This window comes from Choloepus didactylus, chromosome 10 (assembly GCF_015220235.1).
Source record: "Choloepus didactylus isolate mChoDid1 chromosome 10, mChoDid1.pri, whole genome shotgun sequence".
NCBI lineage: Eukaryota > Metazoa > Chordata > Mammalia > Pilosa > Megalonychidae > Choloepus > Choloepus didactylus.
The window spans coordinates 46,074,694-46,096,013 of NC_051316.1; the positions used below are offsets into that span (position 1 = coordinate 46,074,694).

At 39.4% G+C, this 21,320-nt stretch overlaps 1 protein-coding gene across 2 annotated transcripts in view; it reads right to left on the reverse strand.

Annotated features, from left to right (window-relative positions):
* Positions 1 to 8,556, reverse strand: part of SMC5 (structural maintenance of chromosomes 5) — a 177,178-nt gene extending 168,622 nt beyond the window's left edge. For both annotated transcript variants that reach the window (XM_037796904.1, XM_037796903.1), the window contains exon 1: positions 7,918 to 8,556. In XM_037796904.1, the coding sequence (XP_037652832.1) occupies positions 7,918 to 8,105 (188 nt within the window). In that variant the 5' untranslated portion in view covers positions 8,106 to 8,556. The remainder of the gene's footprint in view (positions 1 to 7,917) is intronic.
* Positions 8,557 to 21,320: the final 12,764 nt, after the last annotated feature.

Consider the following 21,320-nt stretch of genomic DNA (forward strand, 5'->3'; position numbering starts at 1 on the left):
CTAAAACAATTACTCTAAGAAGCCCAATACAGAAAGCTTCAAAGACTTGCAATTTGGGCAGGTCAAGTCAAGAGCAGAACTAAGAGAGCTCTGAGACAAAAGGCAATAATCCAGTGGCTGAGAAAATTCACTAAACACCACAACTTCCCAAGAAAAGGGGGGTGTCCGCTCACAGCCATCATCCTGGTGGACAGGAAACACTCCTGCCCATCGCCAGCCCCAAAGCCCAGAGATGCCCCAGACAACCCAGTGTGACGGAAGTGCTTCAAATAACAGGCACACACCACAAAACTGGGCGTGGACATTAGCCTTCCCTGCAACCTCAGCTGATTGTTCCAGAGTTGGGAAGGTGGAGCAGTGTGAATTAACAAAGCCCCATTCAACCATCATTTGAGCAGACTGGGAGCCTCCCTACACAGCCCAGCAGCCCAGAACTGCCCTGGGGGGACGGCACTCACCTGTGACATAGCACAGTCATCCCTCAACAGAGGACCCGGGGTGCACAGCCTGGAAGAGGGGCCCACTTGCAAGTCTCAGGAGCCATACGCCAATACCAAGGACTTGTGGGTCACTGGCAGAGACAAACTGTGGCAGGACTGAACTGAAGGATTAGACTATTGCAGCAGCTTTAAAACTCTAGGATCACCAGGGAGATTTGATTGTTAGGGCCACCCCCCCTCCATGACCGCCCAGAAACACGCCCCATATACAGGGCAGGCAACACCAACTACACATGCAAGCTTGGTACACCAACTGGACCTCACAAGACTCACTCCCCCACTCACCACAAAGGCTAAGCAGGGGAGAACTGGCTTGTGGAGAACAGGTGGCTCGTGGACGCCACCTGCTGGTTAGTTAGAGAAAGTGTACTCCACGAAGCTGTAGATCTGATAAATTAGAGATAAGGACTTCAATTGGTCTACAAATCCTAAAAGAACCCTATCAAGTTCAGCAAATGCCACGAGGCCAAAAACAACAGAAAATTATAAAGCATATGAAAAAACCAGACGATATGGATAACCCAAGCCCAAGCACCCAAATCAAAAGATCAGAAGAGACACAGCACCTAGAGCAGCTACTCAAAGAACTAAAGATGAACAATGAGACCATAGTACGGGACACAAAGGATATCAAAAAGACCCTAGAAGAGCATAAAGAAGACACTGCAAGACTAAATAAAAAAATGGATGATCTTATGGAAATTAAAGAAACTGTTGACCAAATTAAAAAGATTCTGGACACTCATAGTACAAGACTAGAGGAAGCTGAACAACGAATCAGTGACTGGAAGATGACAGAACGGAAAATGAAAGCATAAAAGAAAGAATGGGGAAAAAAATTGAAAAAATCGAAACGGACCTCAGGGACATGATAGATAATATGAAACGTCCGAATATAAGACTCATTGGTGTCCCAGAAGGGGAAAAAAGGGTAAAGGTCTAGGAAGAGTATTCAAAGAAATTGTTGGGGAAAACTTCCCAAATCTTCTAAACAACATAAATACACAAATCATAAATGCTCAGCAAACTCCAAATAGAAAAAATCCAAATAAACCCACTCCGAGACATATACTGATCACACTGTCAAACACAGAAGAGAAGGAGCAAGTTCTGAAAGCAGCAAGAGAAAACCAATTCACCACATACAAAGGAAACAGCATAAGACTAAGTAGTGACTACTCAGCAGCCACCATGGAGGCAAGAAGGCAGTGGCACGATATATTTAAAATTCTGAGTGAGAAAAATTTTCAGCCAAGAATACTTTATCCAGCAAAGCTCTCCTTCAAATTTGAGGGAGAGCTTAAATTTTTCACAGACAAACAAATGCTGAGAGAATTTGCTAACAAGAGACCTGCCCTACTGCAGATACTAAAGGGAGCCCTACAGACAGAGAAACAAAGAAAGGACAGAGAGACTTGGAGAAAGGTTCAGTACGAAAGAGATTCGGTATGGGTACAATAAAGGATATTAATAGACAGAGGGGAAAAATATGACAAACATAAACCAAAGGATAAGATGGCTGATTCAAGAAATGCCTTCACGGTTATAACATTGAATGTAAATGGATTAAACTCCCCAATTAAAAGATATAGATTCCAGAATGGATCAAAAAAAATGAACCATCAATATGTTGCATACAAGAGACTCATCTTAGACACAGGGACACAAAGAAACTGAAAGTGAAAGGATGGAAAAAAATATTTCATGCAAGCTACAGCCAAAAGAAAGCAGGTGTAGCAATATTAATCTCAGATAAAATAGACTTCAAATGCAGGGATGTTTTGAGAGACAAAGAAGGCCACTACGTACTAATAAAAGGGGCAATTCAGCAAGAAGAAATAACAATCGTAAATGTCTATGCACCCATCCAAGGTGCCACAAAATACATGAGAGAAACACTGGCAAAACTAAAGGAAGCAATCGATGTTTCCACAATAATTGTGGGAGACTTCAACACATCACTCTCTCCTATACATAGATCAACCAGACAGAAGACCAATAAGGAAATTGAAAACCTAAACAATCTGATAAATGAATTAGATTTAACAGACATATACAGGACATTACATCCCAAATCACCAGGATACACATACTTTTCTAGTGCTCATGGAACTTTCTCCAGAATAGATCATATGCTGGGACATAAAACAAGCCTCAATAAATTTAAAAAGATTGAAATTATTCAAAGCACATTCTCTGACCACAATGGAATACAATTAGAAGTCAATAACCATCAGAGACTTAGAAAATTCACAAATACCTGGAGGTTAAACAACACACTCCTAAACAATCAGTGGGTTAAAGAAGAAATAGCAAGAGAAATTGCTAAATATATAGAGACGAATGAAAATGAGAACACAACATACCAAAACCTATGGGATGCAGCAAAAGCAGTGCTAAGGGGGAAATTTATAGCACTAAACGCATATATTAAAAAGGAAGAAAGAGCCAAAATCAAAGAACTAATGGATCAATGGAAGAAGCTAGAAAATGAACAGGAAACCAATCCTAAACCAAGTACAAGAAAAGAAATAACAAGGATTAAAGCAGAAATAAATGACATAGAGAACAAAAAAACAATAGAGAGGATAAATATCACCAAAAGTTGGTTCTTTGAGAAGATCAACAAGATTGACAAGCCCCTAGCTAGACTGACAAAATCAAAAAGAGAGAAGACCCATATAAACAAAATAATGAATGAAAAAGGTGACATAACTGCAGATACTGAAGAAATTAAAAAAATTATAAGAGGATATTATGAACAACTGTATGGCAACAAACTGGATAATGTAGAAGAAATGGACAATTTCCTGGAAACATATGAACAACCTAGACTGACCACAGAGGAAATAGAAGACCTCAACCAACCCATCACAAGCAAAGAGATCCAATCAGTCATCAAAAATCTTCCCACAAATAAATGCCCAGGGCCAGATGGCTTCACAGGGGAATTCTACCAAACTTTCCAGAAAGAACTGACACCAATCTTACTCAAACTCTTTCAAAACATTGAAGAAAATGGAACATTACCTAACTCATTTTATGAAGCTAACATCAATCTAATACCAAAACCAGGCAAAGATGCTACAAAAAAGGAAAACTACCGGCCAATCTCCCTAATGAATATAGATGCAAAAATCCTCAACAAAATACTTGCAAATCGAATCCAAAGACACATTAAAAAAATCATACACCATGACCAAGTGGGGTTCATTCCAGGCATGCAAGGATGGTTCAACACAAGAAAATCAATCAATGTATTACAACACATTAACAAGTCAAAAGGGAAAAATCAATTGATCATCTCAATATATGCTGAAAAAGTATTTGACAAAATCCAACATCCCTTTTTGATAAAAACACTTCAAAAGGTAGGAATTGAAGGAAACTTCCTCAACATGATAAAGAGCATATATGAAAAACCCACAGCCAGCATAGTACTCAATGGTGAGAGACTGAAAGCCTTCCCTCTAAGATCAGGAACAAGACAAGGATGCCCGCTGTCACCACTGTTATTCAACATTGTGCTGGAAGTGCTAGCCAGGGCAATCCGGCAAGACAAAGAAATAAAAGGCATCCAAATTGGAAAAGAAGAAGTAAAACTGTCATTGTTTGCAGATGATATGATCTTATATCTAGAAAACCCTGAGAAATCGACGATACAGCTACTAGAGCTAATCAACAAATTTAGCAAAGTAGCGGGATACAAGATTAATGCACATAAGTCAGTAATGTTTCTATATGCTAGAAATGAACAAACTGAAGAGACACTCAAGAAAAAGATACCATTTTCAATAGCAACTAAAAAAATCAAGTACCTAGGAATAAACTTAACCAAACATGTAAAAGACCTATAAAAAGAGAACTACATAACTCTACTAAAAGAAATAGAAGGGGACCTTAAAAGATGGAAAAATATTCCATGTTCATGGATAGGAAGAGTAAATGTCATTAAGATGTCAATTCTACCCAAACTCATCTACAGATTCAATGCAATCCCAATCAAAATTCCAACAACCTACTTTGCTGACTTGGAAAAGCTAGTTATCAAATTTATTTGGAAAGGGAAGATGCCTCGAATTGCTAAAGACACTCTAAAAAAGAAAAACGAAGTGGGAGGACTTACACTCCCTGACTTTGAAGCTTATTATAAAGCCACAGTTGCCAAAACAGCATGGTACTGGCACAAAGACAGACATATAGATCAATGGAATCGAATTGAGAATTCAGAGATAGACCCTCAGATCTATGGCCGACTGATCTTTGATAAGGCCCCCAAAGTCACTGAACTGAGTCATAATGGTCTTTTCAACAAATGGGGCTGGGAGAGTTGGATATCCATATCCAAAAGAATGAAAGAGGACCCCTACCTCACCCCCTACACAAAAATTAACTCAAAATGGACCAAAGATCTCAATATAAAAGAAAGTACCACAAAACTCCTAGAAGGTAATGTAGGAAAACATCTTCAAGACCTTGTATTAGGCGGCCACTTCCTAGACTTTACACCCAAAGCACAAGCAACAAAAGAGAAAATAGATAAATGGGAACTCCTCAAGCTTAGAAGTTTCTGCACCTCAAAGGAATTTCTCAAAAAGGTAAAGACGCAGCCAACTCAATGGGAAAAAATTTTTGGAAACCATGTATCTGACAAAAGACTGATATCTTGCATATATAAAGAAATCCTACAACTCAATGACAATAGCACAGACAGCCCAATTATAAAATGGGCAAAAGATATGAAAAGACAGTTCTCTGAAGAGGAAATACAAATGGCCAAGAAACACATGAAAAAATGTTCAGCTTCACTAGCTATTAGAGAGATGCAAATTAAGACCACAATGAGATACCATCTAATACCGGTTAGAATGGCTGCCATTAAACAAACAGGAAACTACAAATGCTGGAGGGGATGTGGAGAAATTGTAACTCTTATTCATTGTTGGTGGGACTGTATAATGGTTCAGCCACTCTGGAAGTCAGTCTGGCAGTTCCTTAGAAAACTAGATACAGAGTTACCATTCGATCCAGCGATTGCACTTCTCGGTATATACCCGGAAGGTCGGAAAGCAGTGACACGAACAGATATCTGCAAGCCAATGTTCATAGCAGCATAATTCACAATTGCCAAGAGATGGAAACAACCCAAATGTCCTTCAACAGATGAGTGGATAAATAAAATGTGGTATATACACACGATGGAATACTACGCGGCAGTAAGAAGGAACGATCTCGTGAAACATATGACAACATGGATGAACCTTGAAGACATAATGCTGAGCGAAATAAGCCAGGCACAAAAAGAGAAATATTATATGCTACCACTAATGTGAACTTTGAAAAATGTAAAACAAATGGTTTATAATGTAGAATGTAGGGGAACTAACAATAGAGAGCAATTAAGGAAGGGGGAACAATAATCCAAGGAGAACAGATAAGCTATTTAACGTTCTGGGGATGCCCAGGAATGACTATGGTCTGTTAATTTCTGATGGATATAGTAGGAACAAGTTCACAGAAATGTTGCCATATTATGTAACTTTCTTGGGGTAAAGTCGGAACATGTTGGAAGTTAAGCAGTTATCTTAGGTTAGTTGTCTTTTTCTTACTCCCTTGTTATGGTCTCTTTGAAATGTTCTTTTATTGTATATTTGTTTTCTTTTTAACTTTTTTTTCATACAGTTGATTTAAAAAAGAAGGGAAAGTTAAAAAAAAAAAAAAGAAAAACAAGGGAAAAAAAAAGATGTAGTGCCGCCTTGAGGAGCCTGTGGAGAATGCAGGGGTATTCGCCTATCCCACCTCCATGGTTGCTAACATGACCACAGACCTAGGGGACTGGTGGTTTGATGGGTTGAGCCCTCTTCCATAAGTTTTACCCTTGGGAAGACGGTTGCTGCAAAGGAGAGGCTAGGCCTCCCTATGGTTGTGCCTAAGAGCCTCCTCCCGAATGCCTCTTTGTTGCTCAGATGTGGCCCTCTCTCTCTGGCTAAGCCAACTTGAAAGGTGAAATCACTGCCCTCCCCGCTACGTGGGATCAGACACCCAGGGGAGTGAATCTCCCTGGCAACGTGGAATATGACTCCCGGGGAGGAATGTAGACCTGGCATCGTGGGACGGAGAACATCTTCTTGACCAAAAGGGGGATGTGAAAGGAAATGAAATAAGCTTCAGTGGCAGAGAGATTCCAAAAGGAGCCGGGAGGTCACTCTGGTGGGCACTCTTACGCACACTTTAGACAACCCTTTTTAGGTTCCAAAGAATTGGGGTAGCTGGTGGTGGATACCTGAAACTATCAAACTACAACCCAGAACCCATGAATCTCGAAGACAGTTGTATAAAAATGTAGCTTATGAGGGGTGACAATGGGATTGGGAAAGCCATAAGGACCACACTCCACTTTGTCTAGTTTATGGATGGATGAGTAGAAAAATAGGGGAAGGAAACAAACAGACAATGGTACCCAGTGTTCTTTTTTACTTCAATTGCTCTTTTTCACTCTAATTATTATTCTTGTTATTTTTGTGTGTGTGCTAATGAAGGTGTTAGGGATTGATTTAGGTGATGAATGTACAACTATGTAATGTACTGTAAACAATCGAAAGTACGATTTGTTTTGTATGACTGCGTGGTATGTGAATATATCTCAATAAAATGAAGATAAAAAAAATCTAAAAAAAAAAAAAATAATAATAATAATTGAGACCTGAGCAAATAAATTGCAAAGTACTAGACAGATACACGATTTTTTTTTTTTTTTTTTTTTGGAAAACATAACGACTAAATTTTAAAACGATTATTAACTGACTAAACGGAGAGAAAAGGAACCAGGAATGAAAGATGGATTTGAAGGGGTTAAAAGTCTGCTGGGAGACCCAACAACTGTTAAGGTTGTTGGGTAAGGTTTTTTGCAGACCAACCCCCTCTTTGGAACAACCTTTACCATCTTTCTACTCCTGTCTGTTCACTTGGCCAATGCCTACTCTTTAAGAATCTGCCACAGCATCACTGCCACTCGGATTTAACTGTTGTCTTCTCTGAGTTCCACAGTTTTCCACAGGCCCATAGTTTTGTGATTTATAGGTCATGCCCCATATAGACCGTAACTCTCAGCAGTCAAAAACCTAGTCCTCAATACGTTGACTGCCTGACATATGACGCCTTCGAAAAACGTTAGCGGAAGGATTAAAAATAAAACACCCACATACCGACCCAACACACACGTCAATTTCCACGGCCTATATATAAACAAATCGTCAACCCAGGACCCTCAGCACAAATTCACTGCCAGACCCACAACCCAAACAAACAGACTCTCCCCGCACCAGCTGGCACACACACAAACATGCAGGTTCCGTCCCGGGCCTGCCCGCACGCCAGCTCTCCTCCTTGGCTGCGGCGCGGCCTCTCTGCCACTCACAGGAAATTCTCCATCGCGATGCGGACGATAGAGCCTTCCACGAAAGACCCGGACGACGGCAGCAGCAGTGGTAGCGGCGGGGCCGAACTCCTTCTCTTGCTCGGGACCTCCCACGAAGGGGCTCCCGGAAGAACTCTCTTGGAGGCTAGGGGAGTTGGGGTCGCCATCGTCCTGCTCGGTGTCGCCATCCTGGCTTCCTCTCCGCCCCGCAGCAGTTACGTTCCCACCGACCTGCAGACCTAGCGCTCGGGCTCCCGGCTCCCGCGCGAACTGCCCGGCGCGCAACACCGCCCGCGAGCCCTCCCGGCGCCTGCGCAGTTCCGGCCGGGCGGCGTCACCTGGCCCGCGTCGCCGGGGGAGGCCTGGGCTGCGAAAGTTTTGTGGCGGGACTCTTCTCTGTACCTGCTTTTCGGTTTTAGTATTTTGAAAGCCATCTCAGCGGTCCGAGAAACCGGATTCGCTTCCAGACCCCCAGTTGCATGCGGTGGGAGGGGATAGAAGGAAGCGGTTGCGAGTGGCACCCGAGGCGCCAAGGCCGGTGATGTTCTGTTGGACTTGCTGGACTGCTTCCGGATGCCTGCTCGAGTGCGCCGGAGCATGCTCGTCTTTGGCGTTCTCTCTTCTTGGTTTCCTTTTTCTTCGCTTCAAGTCAGGACCCCGCCACACAAAAAATAAAAATAAAACTCTTTCAAATGACCCCGTGTGCTTCTCTTAAAGCGTCGTGTTAGGACTCCTGCGCTTGTGAAAAGAGTACTCTGCGCTGACTCATTGACTCTCCGCCCCCTCACTCCCTAAGATTTTCTCCCCACCTGAAATGGGCTGCGTTCATTGAGAGGATAATTACACTTTAACCTGCTCACATTTACCTGGTTAACCCTCGTTAAAGATACAGGGCACTGTTTTATCTACCAGAAGCTTCGACTACAGCAGTAAAAGAAAGAGTCGCGTCCTCAGAACTTAGGTACTAGTGTAAAAAAAAAAATGAGTGAATCAACAAAGGATCAGGGTAATTTCTGATGGTGATAGGTGCTATGAAGAAACTAAAACAGAATGAATGTGATGGGGGGAGGCCCGGAAGGCTGCCAGAGGAAGTGATGTTTGAACTAAACCTTCAAGGAGGTGAAGGAGCCAAGTGTGTGAAGATCTGGCAAAAGGCAAAGGGCCAACAAGGACAAAAGCCCTGGGGTGGGAACACCCTGGGATGTTTGAAGAACAAAGGGAAGGCCATTTTGTCTGCAGGGTAGTGAACAAGTTTGCATAGCAGACCCTTGTCCACCGTGGCAGAGTTTAAATTTTATTTTAAAAGCAGTAAGAAGCCATTGAGTGGGTTTAAGCAGGAGAGGGACATGATCTGATTAAAGTTTTAAAATGACTCTGCTGCATGAAGGGGTTCAATCGTGAAAGCAGGGAAGCCATTTAGAAAACTATTGCAGTGGAACCCAAATTCCTGACTCTGGGATAAATGCTCATTTCCCAGGATCCTGCTTCTTTCTCACACACAATGGTTATGACTCGTGAAAGGTATAACAACAACAACAACAACAACAAAAACAATAAATAAAAACCATGTGAATTTGTCATGGTTATAAGATATTTAAAAAAAAGCAAATTAAGAAAAAGAAGAATAATTCTAAAATGTTCCAATGGCAGGCAGTAATAATGAAATACTGCTCAGGAAAGCACAATTCTGACATCCCCCTTTGAACAGAAATTTTGGTACACTGTTTCAAAAGCCTTAAAAAAGTCAAATTCTTTGAAGGAGTAACTACGTTTGGGGGAATCTGTATTAATGGAAAAATATATAGATGGTAGTAATTGGAGTAGAAAGCAGAGAACCAGTCTTATTCATGTGTGTACTGTAATCAGGTCTTGGGTCAACTAATGAAATTGTATTTCTGAAATTGAAAGTTAAAAATGAGCCCCTCAACTTGTGATGAACCTACAAATGAAGGCACACACGAGTCCTTCTCTAAATAGCTGCCTGTAATGCTCTAACACTATTCCTTAAAAAGGAAAATGCTATTGACTTGCTTCTAATTACAAAAGCAATACACTTTAAATGCAGACATTTTAAGGAAACCCAGAAAAACAAGCATACACAAAGGGAAAAATTGCTCATAAATTCGTTTACCCAGGGCTAAGTACTTAAGGTTTGGGTGTATATTTTGACATTTTTCCTTGTGTGTAAGTATGGTATACTCTGTTTTCCTTCGAAAAAATAGGATGATATGGCACATATTGTACTATATAGAGACTGTTATTTAATTCCCTCTTTCCCACTTTATATGATGAACATCTTCCCATGCCATTAACTATTCTTCCATAACATATCTTTAAATAACTACATTTTATTCAGTTAAATTGATGTACCATAATTTACTTAAATCCTTACCTTTTATTAGACTGTGTGACTGGAAGTTCGTTAGCATGAACCAGGGATACTTCTAGCAGGTTATACCAGCTCAGTGCCAGCATGGTACTGGCATAAGGACAGATATACTGATCAATGGAATTGAATTGCATGTTCAGAAGTAGACCCTCGCATCTATGGACAACTGATCTTTGATAAGGCAGTGAAGCTGAAGCAACTGGGAAGGAGCAGCTTGTTCAATAAATGGTGTTTGGAGAACTGGATATCCATTTCCAAAAGAATGAAAGAGGATGTCCATCTCACACATTATACCAAAATTAACTCAAAGTGGATCAAAGACCTAAACATTAGCACAAAGACCATAAAACTCTTAGAAGAAAATGTAGGGCAATATCTTAAAGATCTTGTGATAGGAGGTGGTTTCTTAGACCTCACACCCAAGGCGCGAGCAACCAAAGAACCAACAGACAAATGGGATCTCCTCAAAGTTAAACACTTTTGTACATCAAAGGACTTTGTCAGAAAAGTAAAAAGGCAACCTACACAATGGGAGATGATATTTGGAAACCACATATCAGGTAAGGGTTTAATATCCCGAATATATAAAGGAATCCTGCATCTCAATAACAGAAAGACAAACAATCCAATTAAAAAATGGGCAAAGGACATGAGCAGACATTTTTCTGAAGAGGAAATACAAATGGCTCAAAAACATATGAAAAAATGCTCAACTTCACTGGCTATTAAGGAAATACAAATCAAAACCACAATGAGATATCATCTCACACCTACCAGAATGGCCATTATCCAAAAAACAGAAAATGACAAGTGCTGGAGAGGATGTGGAGAAAGAGGCACACTTATCCATTGTTGGTGGGAGTGCAGAATGGTGCAACCACTCTGGAAGACAGTATGGAGGTTCCTCAGGAAGCTAAATATAGATTTGCTGTATGACCCAGCTATTCCATTGCTAGGTATATACTCAGAGGAACTGAAACTTAAGACACAAACAGACATTTGTAAACCGATGTTTATTGCAGCATTATTCACAATTGCCAAGAGATGGAAACAGCCCAAATGTCCATCAAAGGACGACACTTTATATACACATGATGGAATATTATGGTATATACACTGATGGTACATACACATAATGTGGTATATACACATGACGGAATATTATGCAGCTGTAAGACAGAACAAAGACATGGATCATGTAATAATGTGGATGAACCTTGAGGACATTATGTTGAGTGAAGTTAGCCAGAAACAAAAGGACAGATTCTGTATGGTCTCACTAATATGAACAGACATTAATGAATAAACTTTGGGAGTTAAAAGCTGACAACACAGGCGACCAGGAGATAGAAAGAGGGCAGAGACCAGCCATTTGATGCTGAAGGACTACAGAATGTTTAGGATTGATTGCATAGATCCAGAAATAGATAGCATAATACAGTGTGATGGTAGCACAGTATTATAAGTACACCGAACAAAGATGTCTGTGAGTAAAGCTGAAGGAGGTGGGATAGGAGAATGTATGACACCAGAGGTAAAGATAGATGATAAAGACTGAGACTGTATAACTTGGCAAAAACTGGAGTGGCCAATGACTGTTACTAAATATACAAATATAAAAATAGTTTTGCATGTGGGAAAGCAAATGAATGTCAACCATTTAGAGAGTCGAAAAGGGGATGGTATTCAGGAAAAAACATAATCAAAGCAAACTGGAGTCTATGGTCAACAGTAACATTGTAATATACCTCCATTAAATGTAACAAAGGCAATATGCCAATGCTAAATGTATATGAGGGAGATATAGGGGAGGAATATGGGATTCTTGGTAGTGGTGTTATTTGCTGTCCTTACTAGTATATTGTATGACATGTTATTTTTCTTTTTATCATTTTTTTCTTATTGCTAAAGAAAAAACAATTTTTCTTGTAGTAATCAATATGTTCAAGTGCTGACTGTGGTGATAAATGTACAATTTTATGATGATACCATGAACAACTGATTGTACACTGTGGATAAATGTATGGTATATGAATATAACTCTATAAAATTGTAGGAAAATATATATATATAGGAGTAAAAGTGTTAGAGAAAACATGGTGAGAGGGATGATGCCTCACCAATATGGACTAACTACAATGTGTAAACTCAGAATTGAATCTTAGAACAAAGCCTAACATGGACATAATAATTGTAATAGTCCCTAGATTGTAAGCTCTTACAGCAGTTAACTCTATCCCTGAATTGTAATGCCTATCTCTAAACTTTGAGATGCTGATCCCCTAGCGTATAACCTGATTGGTCTCTGGAACAATCCATATCTCTGAGACACCTGAAACTCAGAGCTAGAGCTCGGCAGATATGAATGTCAGTATTAGTGCATACAGCCACTGTCAAAAAAAAAAAAAAAAAATGCTGAAAAAGAGCCCAGACATCAATTAGTGATATGAATGAAGCAGGTCTGGTTAAGACCAGGGCAAGCCAAGCCAAAGGGTAAAGGTTGAAACTGATTGTGTTTTAAAACTTCAACTTCTGTGTGAGACCAAGGGAAGAGATATCTATTTGGTACAGGATCTAAATTTTCTAAACGGTACAACTCTACAATCGATTTGTTCAAACACCACAATTGCATGGAACTTTGAATAGGAAGTGAGATACGGTAGGTTAGTATAGGCTGGAGTGAAATAGTGACACATCCCAGAGTAATTTGGGCAGATAATAAAAAATATATTTACAGCCTTCCCCTCCCCAGCCCCGAGGATCTGGGGGAAGGTGTGGATATGTTGGACATCCTCACCTGGACTGGTGTTGATGTTATCACAAACATTGGGACTGGCGGTTTGATGTGCTGAGCCCTCGATCATCGAACTTGCCCTTATGAAGCTCGTTACCGCAAAGGACAGTCTAAACTTGCATGTAGTTGTGCCTAAGAGTCTCCCCCGAGTACTTCTTTGTTGCTCAGATGTGGCCCTCTCTCTCTCTCTAACTGAGCCATCTCGACAGGTGAACTCGCTGCCCTCCCCCTTACGTGGGACCCGACTCCCAGGGTTGTAAATCTCCCTGGCAATGAAGAATATGACTCCCGGGGGTGAATGTGGACCCAGCATCGTGGGACTGAGAGTATCTTCTTGACCAAAAGGGGGATGCAAAATGAGACGAAATAGTTTCAGTGGCTGAGAGATTTCAAATGGAGTCGAAAGGTCACTCTGGTGGACATTCTTATGCACTATATAGATAACACCTCTTAAGTTTTAATGTATTGGAATAGCTAGAAGTAAATACCTGAAACCACCAAACTCCAACCCAGCAGTCTGGACTCCTGAAGACAATTATATAATAATGTAGATTACAAGGGGTGACAGTGTGATTGTGAGGACCTTCTGGATCACACCCCCTTTATCTAATGTATGGATGAGTAGAAAAATGGGGATAAAAACTAAAGGACAAATGGGGTGGGATGGGGGGATGATTTTGGTGTTCTTTTTTCACTTTTATTTTTTATTCTTGTTCTGGTTCTTTCTGATGTAAGGAAAATGTTCAGAGATAGATTGTGGTGATGAACGCATAACTATGTTATCATACTGTGGACAGTGGATTGTATACCATGGATGATTGTATGGTGTGCAAATGTATTTCAATAAAACTGAATTTAATTAAAAAAAAAAAAAAAAACAGACACACACACACACACACAAAATTTCATGGCGCCCCTAAAAGTTTACATGTTTATCATGACACATCTGGATTCTTTAATTCCAGTGGTGAAATTTTTCTTGAAGGGAGTGATATCAAACAGGCAGAGGGAGGTAGAAGGTCTTTGGAAGTAGAATATAATATCAATAAACCAGAATCTGATGCTAATGAGTGAACACAACAGCTAATCCTACACTTCCCAGGGTTTAAATTCCAGCCACCAGCTGGCTTCATCTTCCCCTCCTTGCCAGCTAATAGATGTGGCAGAGCAATTGTATTGCTTCCATTGACCAAGGAGTAAGTGACCAGGAGCCATTTTAACTGACAGCCTTTCAGTGCTGCAGAAACTTTAAAGCTTAAGCAAACAAAAATCTGGCAGAAATGGCCAGGGTGGATGGTTACAAATATATTTCACCTCACCTACTGTGTTGTCTTTCTTGGCTTCACCCTAGGCCCTCCATAATAGTGTCATAATGCAAGAATGCGGGACACAGTGCATAGAATGGAAGTCTGCTGAGACCATCTCTGACTGAGATTATTATTCTTGGTCTAGCGAGAGCCTCCACATATGAACAGGAATAATCTCAGGTTTACATGACAAGTGAGAGGGAATATTACTTTTGCTTTTGGCAAACTCATAAAGTGGAAAGTGAACCCTTGCGGTCTAGAAGGACGGTAAGAATTGGGTGCTAAAATCTAATAAGGCAGATGCTAAAACCTAAAGCCTTAGTGCCTGTTCCAATTTGCCAATGCTGCCTTTATGCAGAATACCAGAAATGGATTGGCTTTTACAAAGGGGAGTCATTAGGTTACAAATTTTCAGTTCTAAGGCCATAAAAGTATCCAAACTAAGGCATCAACAAGAGGATACCTGCACTGAGGAAAGGCCAGTGGCATCCGAAACACCTCTGTCAACTGGGAAGGCATGTGGCTGGCATCTGCTGGTCCTTTGCTCCAGGCTTGCAAAATGGCTTTCTCCAGAATGTCTCTGGGCTCCTCTCTCTCATCTCCTGTGTGTCTTTGCTTCTTTCTCCCAGTGCATTTCTCTCTAAGAGTCTGGGGTCCTCTCTTAGCTTCTCTGAGGCAAACTCTGGGCTTCATCTCTTAAGCTTCTCCAAACGTCTTTCTGTCCGCATCTGCAAGCATCTCTAAACATCTTTGTCTGCTCCTGTTCCTCTTAAAGGACTTCAGTGATCTAATTAAGACCCATCCTGAATGGGCAGGGCCACACCTCCATGGAAAAGTGTCTCACCTATAGTTGGGTGAGTCACATCTCCATGGAAACAACTTAATCAAAACTCACACCCTAGTCAAGACTAGTAAGTCTGCCCTCACAAGATTGCATTAAAGAACATGGCTTTTCTGGGGGACATAATAGATCCAAACCTGCACAGTGCCCACAAACAAAAAACCCACACTTTCTAATAAACTTTGTTAAAGAACTGATGGGGAAGATCTTGGCAGGGATGAGAGACTCTGAGGAAGACAATGGCCTTTCCCCAAGGGAACTAATCCGCTATTCAGCACCCTTCTTCTAAAGATACGGATACCCTACTTATATAGTTTTTAATTTTCAAAAATTTGTTTCAAACATCATATGAAAGTTTAAAACAATCAAAACATTGGCTTCTTCTTACTGTAGTAATATTGTGTTAGTATTGAGATTGGTTGTATTAATAGCTGTAGTATTGGTAGCAATACTAATTCTAATTAAGCATTTACCAAATACCAATTTAGCAAGTTTTCTGGATATAAGCCATTTTTTCATATTTCATTTCTGTATTCTGGATCATTGTCTCAATGGATTTGCTTCTTTTAAAAATTTCCATCTCTTGGATACAAAAACCAAATGAAAGACTCACAAAAACCACTGAGAACTAATATGATTTGAAGTGGTCTTTGCTGTGTGTCATAATGGAGAGCAATGGGATAAAATGGCCTTCATCTCTTTCTAGAATATAAAGAGAGAAAGCAGTATTAAATTGGAATTTTCCTTCCATTTCAGAAAGATCACGAACAAGGTGCCAAAATGCTATGTGAAATCTTCTCTGCAAGTCTATGCAAATTGAACTGATAGTCTTGATCGCCCAGGCTTGGTCAGGTGCTTAAGCAGAGCCCTGGGAAATTCTAGGGGAAAGAGTGTTTCCCCTCACATCCTGTCACTTCCCAGAGGAAAGAAATTTGGTAATTGTCAGAACTGTTGCAAAATTGCAATCAGCTACATAAATCATAAAATAAGTGAGCTCTTAGTTATCAGTCACCGAGAGTGACACTTAGATCCCAGCATCCCTAACAAGCTAGGATACTGTTGAATCATCCTATAAACTTGCTGGTTTCAAGTTCTCACTTCCACAACTTCAATTAGTAGCCACAAATTTTGTTTTGTAATTAATATTGTATTTGTATTTTTGTTATTATTTTATGAAATTTGAAGAGTATAATAAGTACAAGGCATACGGATATTCATCCATATTCCTACAGTCAAGAATTAACATTGTTAGCAATTTGGAATGATTTCTTCCAGTCTTTTTTTTCTATTATCTCCTTTTTTAAAAATTACACATGAAACACATTTTTCCTCTTAAAAAATAGAATATAGAAAAAATAGTGTCTGACAATTTTTTTCCTCAATGTTGTTCCTGTACTCCATATCCCCCCAGAGCTGATTCCTCTTACACACTTGTTCAGTATGTAATGTAGTGTCCTTTCAGGTCATTTTAATATTTTTATCATGTATTTCTTTTTTATTTTTGATGTAATTATTTAATGACATGGGAAAATACACATTACAAAATATGCTGGTTATTACAAAGTAATGAGTAGAGGATAACTCCACTTTTGTTAAAAAAAAAAAAAAGCATCAGTTTGCCTAGGAAAAAACTGCACAAATACCCAAATATCAATGGTATTTAGTTCTTTTCAGTGACTAAATATCTATCCTTTTTCTTTTGTGTCTTTTTTGAAACATGATTATTTCTGAGATAAACAAAACAAGCTACTGGAGGGAAAGTTGTTAAATGCCAGGAGTTCGGAGCCCAGCAGCCCATGTCTGAGCCTCAGGAGCACAGGGCCAGGCCGGTGCCTGTGGTCAAGTCCAGATACAGAACATTGTTCTCTTCTTTTCCTGTTGAAATGCCACCTGTAAGACTGTGCTCTACACCTGTCATTCTCAGTGTGCTTGTTTTATGGGACTCTATGAACATAAGCTTGCACAATAGCAAAATGATGCTAGCAACTTTTGGTTTTGAATCACTACAAAATAGAACTACCACACTACATAAAACTTACCAGAAATCAAGAGCTCCTAAAACAGAAAATCCACCTGACTAAACCACTGGCTTTGCTGATTTTCTCTGACCTTCCCTCATTTTCAACTTTCACTGCCAATCTATTTTTGTTTCATGGATTCTGGAAGAGGTAATTTCTCTCACAAAGGCACTAACATGAATGTTCGCTGAATAATGACTATTTGATGGCTTTGCTATGAGTCTATTGATACGTAGTCTTGCTGTTTGAATACTCCACAAAGTCAAAAGAAGTACCAAAATCCAAACCACCTTGAAATTAACAAATTTGAATGAGCAGTGTCCCAATCTTTGTTTTTTTAAAAAGGATCTTTGCAAAGTTACCAAATATAGAACAGTAGATTTCACCTATATTGGTATAAATGAGGCTCAAAAAGCCCAGAGGCACACATACACACACTCAGCTGTGTCAACTAAAAATGTCTGAGGGTCGAAATTGCCCCCAGTTGAGAATTATTACTCTAATCCTACTCACTCTTTCAGAAAAAGAAGGAACACTCTCCAGTTTCTCTTATGAGTCAAACTTTGACTAAAATCAGGCAAGGACATTAAGAGAAATGAAAATTTGCTATCTCACTCAGTCATGCACCTATATGCAAATATCTACAAATGTTTAAAAAAGTAAATACATCATGACATAATTAAACATTAGCAGATCAAATAATTGTGATTCTTCATATTGAAAGATTAGAGGAGACAGCTAGAAGCAGGAAAAAAATTCAATAACTTTCAGCACACATTCATGTTTAAAAATTTCTGGGAATCTATGAGTAGAAGAAAACTTCCTTTTACAAACAAAAGTCAACTCTAAAAACCTTCAGCAAGCTCATATTCAGTGTCAAATGTTTAAATGTATTTGCTTAAGTTCAGGAACAAGTCAAGGATGATGCTATCACTCCTTCTGTTAAATATTGTATTGGATATCTTAGCCTACTCAAAAGATAAGGAAATAGAAGAGACAGAAAAGTTGAAAAGGAAAAACCAAAACTGACCTTATTAAGAAATATGACCCAATAGCAAAAGAATATTGTGGTAGCTAGAACAATGGCCCCAAAGATGTCCACGTCCTAATCCCTGGAAAATGTGCATTTGTCATCTCACATGGCTCTTGAGATGGGAGATTATCCTGGATCACCCAGTTGGCAAATGTAATCACAGAGGTTTTTCTAAGAGGGAGGCAGGAGGGTCAGGGTCAGAGAAGAAGCAGGAGTCAGAGGGCTGCCACTCTGACAGGGGGTCTCGAGCCAAGGGATGTGGGTAGCCTCCAGAAGCTGGAAAAGGCAAGGAATGGATTCTCCCTTATATCCTTCAGAAGGAACATAGCCCTCCCCAAAACTTGATTTTAACACCTTGAGATCTATTTTCTGACTTCTAACCTCCAGAACTGTAAGATAATAAAGTCGTTTTATGCCACAAAATTTGTGATGATCTATTACAGCAGTAATAAGAAACTAATACAAATCTAGTGTCTGTTTTGAGAAGTGATGAGAGCTTAGCAAGTTTGCTGGATATAATTCCATATGATTCAAGGATTTATAAGGCAACCAGCAAAGTTTAACATTTTTAGAAGAAACCATATGAGAATATCTTTAAGACGACAGGGTAGGGAAGAGTTTCTTAAGTAAGACAAAACAAACCAACCAACCAACCCAGAAGCCATAAAGAAAAGCACAGTTTATAAATTTATGAACATTAAAAATTAAGGCCTACATTAATCAAATTCACTTTAATAGTGAAGAAAGCCACGAGCTAAAAGAAGATATTTGCAATATTTAAAACAAATAGAAACTTAGTAGCTGAAATATTAGAGAATTCCTATGACTCTGTAAGAAAAAGACAAATAGCTCTATAGAAAAACGTGCAAAATAAATAAACAGGCATTTTGCACAAGGTGAAACAGAATGGTCATAAGATGTGAAAAGATGCTCAATTTCATTCATAATCAGAGAAATGCAGATTACAACCTCAATGAAGTACAATTTCACAATTATCCAATTAGCAAAAAATAAAAAGTCTGACACAACTTTCAGCACTCATGTACTTGTAAGGGTAGTGTAACTAAGTAGCCACTTTGAAAATCATTTTTCATCCTTATAATAAAGTACACATATCCTACAAACCAGAAATTCATATATAACATATGTAACCAAAAGAATTCTTTCACTTGGGTACTTTGGTATCTGTATAGGAATATTTTAGCAGCATTGTTCACAACAGCAAAAAGCTAGAAACAACCCAAATATTCATCAACAATAGAATGGATTAATAAACTGTGGCATAACTATTTAATGGAATACCATACCATAGTGAAAATAAATTAACTCTGGTTAGAAATTCAACACAGCTGAATCTTAAAGACATAATTTTGGGCTAAAACAGCAAGTTACAGAAGAATACATATAAAATTATTGCATCGGCATGATTTTTAAAAATCAGTAAGTCTAAACAATACATTATTAGGATTAATATATAGGCAGTAGGATGACAAAAGAAAAAGTAAGGAAATGATTAACATGAATTTTGGGGAATGGCTCCTTTGGAAGAGGGAAGGATATGGGTTCGGAGTGGAGTACACAGAGAGCTTCAAGATTATTTATAATGTTATTTCTTTTGCTATACCAATGGCGTATGAGTGTTCATTTTATTATTCCTTAATATTTACATACATGCTATCTGCATTCTTTTGCAGTTATGACATGTTTCACACAAAAAGTTAGATCATTTTTAAATGAGCAAAAAAGAAAGAAAAAAGAAAACCTATAATGTATCCATGCAATTCGCCATGTTAATGATCAAAGGGAAAAATCATGTTATTATCTCAGCATATGAAAAGTATCATCTGATAAATTTCAATATCTGTTTGTAATAAACTCTTAGAGAACTGGGTATGGAACTGAAATTTTCTGACTTGTTGAATGTTGTATGTCAAAACCTAGAGCACAAAGCTTAATTCATGGAACAACTTCCAATCCATTCTCACAAAGATTAAAAGAAAGATGCCTCATCCTCACTTTTGAAGATCCTAGATAATGCTCTAAGATGAGAAAAAGCATTAAGAGTTTAAAGGATTCTGTACTGGTTTTTCTCTGTGTGCATCTCTATATCCTATTTCTGGCTCTCTTCCTTCTGGTCTGTTCCCTGGGAGTCTGATTTCTATGGCTTGCATCATCCAGCTCACTTGCCCTCTGATTTTGATGGAGTTCAGCCAGTGGAGGGACCAGCAGGTGATTGGAGCAGGGCTGTGGTCCTCCAGCTATGGCCCCAGCCCCTGTCAGACAGTCCTATTCCCATGCTGGGCTTGGTCTCAGCTCCCTTCAGGAATAGAGCAAGAATGGCTTTCTGCTGCATCACCATCCTTTGTTGGTGCCCTACAACCTGCTCACACCTAAGTAAAAAGTCCATTTATTAAACTCTCTTCAATTACCCCTTTGAGTGTCTCATCTGTTTCCTGCTGAGGCCAGTATCAGTTGCAACTCCAGTATAGTAATTGGTACCACAGCAGCCAAAGGAAAGCTGATAACTCAAAATGGGGTTCTGGGATTGGATTGTTGGTTTATTTAATGCATGCAGATGTAATTTCCATGCTGGGGAGTGAGAGTGGCAGATGGGTGGCATGGGACACTGGTAATTTAGTGCATGCAGTGACATCATGATGACTCAAATTGTCACTGGGGTTGGCGTGGAATAGATTACCTGTGGAGGGCAAAGTGTTGGGAGATAAAAAGGATGCAGTACTTAGTCACTATGGCCACAATGGAGATTACAAACATTGTTGGAGAGACTACTTCTAAATGCCTTAGAAAATGTAAATAAAGACAAGACAAACAGATGGCCTGGTAGTCTCACCTCACACCATAATCTAAGAACTTTTATGGAATGTTTAAAGTCACCTGTGTAGTCAAGAATTAACTTTACCCAAAGAAGGCCTTTGCTCTCGGCTCCAGGGAGGTGATCTCTAGGCCCTTGGGAAATCCTGCCTGATGTATGTCTTTGTTTACCTGGAGGTCTTGGACCAC